This window comes from Danio rerio, chromosome 19, assembly GCF_049306965.1.
Source record: "Danio rerio strain Tuebingen ecotype United States chromosome 19, GRCz12tu, whole genome shotgun sequence".
NCBI lineage: Eukaryota > Metazoa > Chordata > Actinopteri > Cypriniformes > Danionidae > Danio > Danio rerio.
Window position 1 is genome coordinate 33,150,202 of NC_133194.1, and position 8,705 is coordinate 33,158,906.

The 8,705-nt window shown below is 33.6% G+C and overlaps 1 protein-coding gene across 7 annotated transcripts in view; it reads left to right on the forward strand.

Annotated features, from left to right (window-relative positions):
• The window catches only part of fam49al (family with sequence similarity 49 member A, like), a 53,604-nt gene extending 45,227 nt beyond the window's left edge, over window positions 1-8,377 (forward strand). For 6 of the 7 annotated variants that reach the window (XM_005159614.4, XM_017352223.3, XM_073930774.1 and 3 more), the window contains 6 exons: window positions 196-273; window positions 612-728; window positions 1,044-1,123; window positions 1,248-1,374; window positions 6,098-6,168; window positions 6,274-8,377. In XM_005159614.4, the coding sequence (XP_005159671.1) occupies window positions 196-273; window positions 612-728; window positions 1,044-1,123; window positions 1,248-1,374; window positions 6,098-6,168; window positions 6,274-6,337 (537 nt within the window). In that variant the 3' untranslated portion in view covers window positions 6,338-8,377. 7 annotated transcript variants of the gene reach the window in all.
• The last annotated feature ends 328 nt before the right edge of the window (window positions 8,378-8,705 follow it).

Below are 8,705 nucleotides of genomic sequence, written 5' to 3' on the forward strand. Positions count from 1 at the left end.
TAACTTGATTGTTTTTACAAATTAAAGTAGATTGAACATAAAAAGTAAGTTGTCTAAAAAAACTCAAGAATTGTGTTGATTCAACTAATTTTAAATAAACAGTTTGAACAAGTAGCAAACATTTTTTGGAGTGTGTCTGGAAACTACATTTGTCTGCATTGGAGTTGATTTGACTCTTGAACTTGTCTTTACTAGATGACGAATCCAGCCATACAGAATGACTTTAGCTACTATAGGAGGACCATTAGCAGGAATCGGCTGAACAATCAGCAGGTAAGGAGATCTACTAAAATCTCTGTTAAAATGTTGAAACTTTTTCAATTAAAGACACTGATTTAATCTAATTTTTGAATGACAAAGCAAACTATTTACTAGCAACCAAACATTCCTAAAACGTAAAAAGGTTTGCTTTGCGTTTAAATTATTATTTTTTTATATTGTCAATTTCTCAAATGTGACTAAAACTGTGTATTATGACCACAGTGAATCTTGCAATGGCTAGTTCAAGCTAAATAATGTAGCATGTCACAAAAGAGCACCTAATAAAGTGGCCAGTGAGTGTGTACAGTATATATGCAACAAAACATCTGACATATTTCATTTTATTACAGTTAGAAGCTGAGAACGAGGTGAATAATGAAATGGCCAATCGGATGTCACTTTTCTACGCCGAAGCCACACCTATGCTCAAAACTTTGAGCAATGCCACAACTAAATTTGTGTCAGAGGTAAGCAATGATTTCACATCACCTTCTGTGTGAAATGGTACACTCCAAAACAAAAATAACAAACAAAACAAACAAACAAAAATTATGGGATTTCTGCTCAAACTTGGGATAATAGGACCAAACCCAAATGTTGTTTTAGAGCTGGGTAAAAAAAAAAAACAAGAAAATCGAACTGCACAGGAGTTAGCTCTTATTTCTTTACCCATATTTGGATTGAATTGGATTGAAACAATCCAGTAATATTGTTCAGAAGAAAAAAATTTCGCCCTCTAGTGGCTCTTACTGGTATTAATTTACATGTATGTTGTATTGTAGAACAAGACTTTGCCAATTGAGGACACCACAGATTGCCTGAGCACTATGGCCTGCGTGTGCCGTGTCATGTTGGAAACTCCGTAAGTTCATCTGAATTACAGTTTTTTTTTTTTTTTTTTTTTTTAATTCTCAACATTTTTATTCATGACAGTTCCACAAGAAAGTATTGTTTAGCTTAAGGTCTTCTTTCTTTCCTGTCCAAAGGGAGTACCGGTGCCGTTTCACTAACACAGACACTATGCTCTTCTGCATGCGTGTGATGGTGGGCGTCATCATCCTTTATGACCATGTTCATCCAGTGGGTGCCTTTGCCAAGACCTCCAAGATTGATGTAAGACCACCTTACTGACTTACTGTTATGCAATCAGTATATCAAAGAGTGCTTTTTTACACTTCTAAAAATAAATTCCAATGACATTGCTTTATATTCAAATAGATTTATTGACTAAATGAAACCCTTCATTAAAATAAATGCTGGCCTAAACCAAACATCACACTCTCTGAAGTAGGTTCATATTTGTGACTTATGTATAAGAGTATGTATTATGAATATAACTTGGAATTCATTTTCAGTTGTACTCCTTGCTTTATTGGGAAGGCGTATGTCAGGGATTTGTTTAGATTTTGTTTTTAACTTTTATAACATTTTCTGATTACATTTTATTCCTAGTTTCCCAGTACTGGGTTGCAGCTGGAAGGGCATCCGCTGTGTAAAACATATGCTGTATATTTGGTGGTTCATTCCGCTGTGGCAAACTCTGAAATAGAGACTAAGCCGAAGGAAAATTAAATAAATGAAATGAATTTCTATTCCTAAATATTGTATGATATAACTTTATTTAGAACCTAGCATCACACAATATTCAGATTTTTCCAAAAATTCAGAAGGGTTATCCCCATTACTGCATAAATAAAACAATAAATCAAACAAATGTGTAGATTAATGCTAAGAAATGTAATTCATAATCTATGAAGGGATGAAAGAGCCATATCCTTTAGTTAATTTTGTTATCCGTTTTAATTACTGTACAAAACTGTTTGACTTTCCTCAGTAGGACTAAAACTAATGTATTTTCACTGCAGAAAAGAAAAATCTTTATATCAAGAGAAATGCCATAGTTTTCTTTTTTTGGAGGGCTGCCTTTTTAAATTTCACTCACTTTCTTACAGAATACCCATATTATGATTTAAGCATATGCATGATATGAATGTAATAAAATGTGACCCTGGACCACAACACCAGTCTTTTGTCGCACGGGTCAAAAATATCTATTATAGATATGATAAAATATTAATTTATCATTAGAATCATTTTTTATTTTTTTTATTTTTATTCAACTTTTTTTGGTAACACTTTATTTTGATGGCCCATTTGAGTATTAGTAGACTGTCTGCTTAATATCTGTTGATACTGCTCTTTCAACAGACAATAACTGACTATAAGAAACTTTGCAAGTGCATTTCAACCTACACTAACCCTAAACTAACAATCTACTTATAATCTATTGAGAAGCAGTTGGCATGTAGATGCAATGTAACCTAAATTTAACAACCGAACCATCGGAATAAAGTGTGATCCTTTTTTTATTGTTCAACAGCCAAGAACATACATATGATATATGTTACATATATCATGTCACACGGAGAGAAGATTTTTTTTTTTCAACAAATCTCTGAACATAGTCGTTTAATAACTCATTTCTAATAACTGGTTTATTTTATCTTTGTCATGATGACAGTACATAATATTTAACTAGTTATTTTTTAAGATACTTCTATAGAGATTAAAGAGGCATTTAAATGCTTAAGGTTAGGATAATTAGACAAGTTATTGAAGTTTTGTACACTATTGAAAAAATATATAGCTTAAAGGCGCTAAAAATGTTGACCCCAAAATGGTGTTTAAAAATTTAAAAACTGTTTTTATTCTAGCTCAAATAAAACAAATAATAATAAGAAAAAAAATATTATCAGACATACTGTGAAAACTTTCTTGCGCCGTTAAACATCATTTGGGAAATATTTAAAAAAGATAAAGAATTTCAAAGGGGGGCTAATAGTTCTAACTTCAACTGTATATTAGGTATCACTAGTTTGTCACCCAGAAGGCATAGCTGTGGCTCTACAGGTAACTCATAGCCTAGCCACTCCTACGTCATTACTAAAATTTTACTAATTTTTACGCCTGAATGAGTAAACTAAGCCACATTCTCAGATCTTGTGTAAATAAGTACCCTCTTCTATATAGCATTTCCAACTCAAATTATTTCCAGCTAGTCCCATCCTATAGAGTCTGGATGGTGTGTAGTAGTATCTATGTATTATTTTGTACCGAATGAACTTTCCTCTAACTTCTTTTATATTTTTACATTGGAAAGGATGTCTAGCCACTCATTCTCCTCAATATCAATCCCCAAATCCTTTTGCCAGATTATTCTCAAATTATCACATACTTCTGAATTTACAATGAGCATCTTTTTGTAACACATAGAAGCAGTTCTAGCATCTTGTGGTGACGGTAAATAAGCATATACAGGATTGTCCTTCAAATTAAATTTGTACTTAATGCAGTGTCTAATTTGCAGGCATTTCCAGAAGTGCTCCAATAAGACATTTATCCACTAAATCAGAGTATGAAATAAATGTACCCTCCTCATACAAATCCTTTCCTTTAGCAATTTCTTTCAGTTGCCATTGTTTGTAAAAGTTTTTTTTTGCCTATACAAACTTATGGGTTGTTCATCATTGAAATCATTAAAATATCAAGTTGATTACTACAGTTGAAACCTGAAGTTTAAATACACTGTATAAAAAGGCACATAACCATTAAAAAAAAGTCAGATGTTAATGTGACTTAACTTTCTCTTTTAGGTAAGTTAAGCTTATAAAATTAGTTTCTATTATGCTTAATAGCAGAATAATAAGAGAGATTTTTTTTGAGAAATTGTTATAACTTTTCTTGAAAATCAAATTATGCCTCTACAAAAGCTCAGATAATGGTGTCATAGTTTTGGAAGTTTCTGATTGGCTAATTGACAACATTTGAGTTAATTGGAGACACAATTGTAGATTAGCATTTAAGGAAGACCTCAAACAAACTGCTTCCTTCATTGATAACATGGGAAAGTCAACAAGCCAGAATCAGCAAAAAAGCCAGATTACAATTTGCTAAATCACACTGGGAAAAATAATAATTTTTGGAAACATGTCCTGTGGTCTGATGGAATTAAGATTGAATTGTTTGGCCATAATGTCCAGTGTTACATTTGGAGAACAAAGGGGACAAGCCAAGGAACACCATCCCAACTGTGAAGTATGGGGTGGCAGCATCATGTTGTGGGCTGTTTTGCTGCAGGAGGGACTGGTCCACTTCACAGCATAGATTACATCATGAAGAAAGAACATTAAGTAGAAATACTGAAGCAACATCTCAAGACATCAGCCAGGAAAATAAAACTTGCCCACAAATGGGTCTTCCAAACAGACCATGACCCTAAGAATACCACCAAATTAGTTAAAATGTGCTTTGAGGACAACGTTTTGGAGTGGCCATCACTAAGCCCTGAGCTCAATTCTATAGAAAATGTGTGGGCAGAGTAAAAAAAGCTTGTGCGAGCAAGACATCCTACAAATCTGACTCAGTTACGCCATATTTGTCAGGAGGAATGGGCCAAAATTCCTTTAAACTATTGTGAGAAGCTTGTGGAAGGATACCAAAGTTATAGTTTAAAAGCAAAGCTAAAAAAAAAAATACCAAGGAAATGTGTAAACTTTTGACAGTCAAGAAATTAATTAAAAAAAAAAGAAAAAAAAACCTCCCTCATTATTCTAGCAATTAGCAAATGTAAATATTTTAGGTAATCCTAACAGACCTAAAATAGTAAAGGTATAGTATGATTTACCATCAGACATAAAAAAAAGGTTATTTTCCTTTTCTTAGAGTGTATGTAAACTTCTGGTTTCAACTGTATATTAGAAAAGTAACATTAAAAAAAACATTTGTTTTCATCACTTTTTGTCATATAATTTTTTACAGTGCATGTTCCATAAAGATATTTTGTAGATTTCTACTCATATATATATATATATATATATATATATATATATATATATATATATATATATATATATATATATATATATATATATATATATATATATATATATATATATGTAAAACTCTTTGATTAGTAAAATGTATTGCTGAGTATTTAACAATAGTTATATCTCTGCTAAATTTTGTAGAAGTTTCTTAAAGTATAAATCAACTTTCTGATATGCAGTTGAAGTGAAAATGATTTGCCCTCTTGTGAATTTGTTTTTATTTTTCAAATATTTTCCAAATGATGTTTAACAGAGCAAGGAATTTTACACAGTATTTCCTATAATATGTTTTCGTCTGAAGAAAATCTTTAAAAAATCAGTTTTTAATTTAACCATTTTAAGGTCAATATTATTAGCCCCCTTAAGAAATATGTTTTCGATGATCAACAGAACAAACCACTGTTATACGATGACCTTCCTAATTACCAATCAGTGCCTTAAATTGCACTTTAAGCTGAATACTGGTATCCTAAAAAATATCTAGAATATCTCAAATATTATTTTCTGTCATCATTGCAAATACAAACGAAATTGGTTATTAGAAATTAGTTATTAAAACTATCATGTTTAAAAATGTGCTGAAAAAAATCTTCTTTCATTAAACAGAAATTGGGGGGGAAATATAAATGGGGACTAATACTTCAGGGGGGCTAATAATTCTGACTTCAACTGTAAATCTCCAAAACACATGAGTGGCTTTATAGGCCAGGGTTCACTTCAAAACTGCAGTGAACCATGCAAGAAGCCTTCCAATACAAGTCTTGCAAAAATATGACCATACACTTTCACGATATACCTGGAAATATCATGAGAGCTTTGTGATTGCTCATACAGTATATGCTGTTTACGGTACATGAGTGGGTGTCCATGATCACAGCCAGGGGTGAGGGACAGAAAGGTTTGACCTTTCTTTTAAAGCTGTATTTCTGCATGTGTATGTGTGTGTGCAGATGAAGGGCTGCATCAAGGTGTTGAAAGAGCAGCCATCAAACAGCGTGGAGGGACTGTTGAATGCACTGAGGTGAGAGCAGAGTTAAACATATGACTTTCTGAACCACACAGGGATGAAGTACCAAACAACACCACATAGGCATAGCCTCAATATGTCTTTTTTTCTTTCGTTCAGGTATACGACAAGACATTTAAATGATGACAGCACCTCGAAACAAATCAGGGCCCTGCTTCAATGAGAGCAAGACGAAAGGAAGACTCCAAGAGATAGAGACTGTCAGAGAACAAAACGACGGCGGCTGGCAAACCTCTGAAACCTGTTTGTTTACAAGAGCAACTTGATCTCAATTTAAATAAGATATTCTAGAGAAAAGAGAAAGGAATATGAAAATAAATATATATAGAGAGAGAAATTTGTTGATGGTTCGTCATCGTGTGTCATTTTGTAAAAGCAGGAAGAAAAAATAGATATATATGTATATTAAGAAAAATTCCAAACTCAAAACTACCCGATACCAATATACAACAACATATTAAGCGTTTAAGAAATGAAAAACTCAAAAGCGATAGTTAAAACCACCGATGGTTCATATTCCAAGTTACGTCTGAAGAGTATTTTTGCACACTTGAAAAGGAATCCCACGTGAACATGGCTTGAAACTGTGTATAAATCCATTCTCATGCGTTTTGAGTTGATTTCGCCTCATTATCCTCGATATGCTTCTGGGAATTGTGGGTTTCCTTGATAAAACTGCAGTCCATGGCGTCATTCCCTCTCTTTGGCACAAAGTCTGTTATGAAATAAATGTAAATCTCACATAATGTACTTGAGACACATCTCTGCTGATATGGACTAAAGACAGAAAGAAATCTAACGCATATAATAACCATCTAGCTGTATATACTCGGAAAGCACAGGATAGTTTTGTAAAGAAATGAAGCGTTTTGTTAGACTTCTTCACTAGTGCTGTACAGCAATACTCTACCAAGGTGACGACTGCAAACACTTTCATTCCAAATGCCTTCATACCGACGTATGAGACGCTGGATAATGCTGACAGAGCTGTTTTCTTGAAAGTCAAAGGCCAGCTGTACATATCATGAGACAAACGATCCTTTAAATAGCTTGACTTCTTGTTTTGTTTGCTCTTGTAAAAGTTTCCGCGTTAAAACGGAGCGAGTAAGCCATGAAACACAAACAACACACACACACATTCTGCCCTGTGCCATAGCTGCTTTCACTGCGTCACATTCAGTCCAGGCGGAGCGACATATAACAAACATCATCAGTAGAAAGTGACTATGTGTCCGAGAAAAAATTAATAAATAAAAATCACGCCATTGTGATCGACAACACAGCCAAGTGGATTTGCTTTCCTGTGTATTCAAAAGCAAATCATTGCCAAATAAGACTGCAACATTGCCTTTTAGATAAATAGAAGTGATGCGCTGTGTGACGTTCGAGTGATTCGTTGAATACGTGTGAATACGATCTGAATTCAAATCTAACATTAGATACATTAAATAAACAACAACAGGATTTGAGGCTGGCCTATTCACACTAAAAGTGATAACTATTTCTAAAAATCGTTTCAAATGTACATGATGATCACTAAAACAACATCATTGGAAACAGATTTGCACAGCCATTTTATTTTCCAGCTAAACAATTACAGCCAATCAGAATCCATTCTGCATTGACAACAATTGATATAGTTATTGTTATTAGTGTGAACAGGCTTTTAGACTTGGTGTAAATATGAGAATTCTTTCTTGTGGAATCGTTGGAAGCCTAAACAAATGTTTAATAGAAATCCTTTCTGTTAGAATCACATATTTAAAAAAAAAAAAAGTGAGTGGAAAAACAAAAGAATGACTACCACGACAAACGCAGTGCTGTACCTTGGGTGTCTCTCGCCATTAGTCAAATTTAATTTGATCTTCTAATACATTTCTATACGGGGTTCCGTTGATAAACACAAGCTCCGTATGAATATATAGATGGCATGCTGTAAAAGTTCAGACGAGACTGTAAATATGGTGTTTTTATTCATTTTTAATTGTTCGGTGAATCTGAATTGGGTATGTGTTGTCTCTGAGAAAACCATGCGTTTTGGCTTGGACCATCGGACTTGCCGTAGACATTTGTTCCAGATCTTCGACTTCATATCAGCGGTGCGATTCAAACAGGGCAGGGAGGAGGGTGGGGGGTGTCCATTTGCTTGTTATTTTGTACATTTTGTGCAAGAAATAAACCTGTCATTTACTACATTCAACAATGGCGTTTTGTCAATGAGTTGACCTGTTCTTTGACATTTTGTTTCCTCAAAACCTTTTTTTTCCCAACTAGTATTAAATGGATCACAGACATGTATTTTAAGGTTGATTGTGCACTGGATAATAAAAAAAATTGCATTGGAGGAGGGAGTTGCTGTCCATGGTGCTGCTCTCTAAGCACACACTGCACTCAATTTATGATAATTACTGAAGGTTAGTCTGTTTTATTACCAATTTAAAGAAATAAAGGTGTCATATTATGATTTTTTTTTACAATTGCAAATTTATTTAGTGCATAAACTTGCTCTTTAAGCATGAAGAAAGATCTGC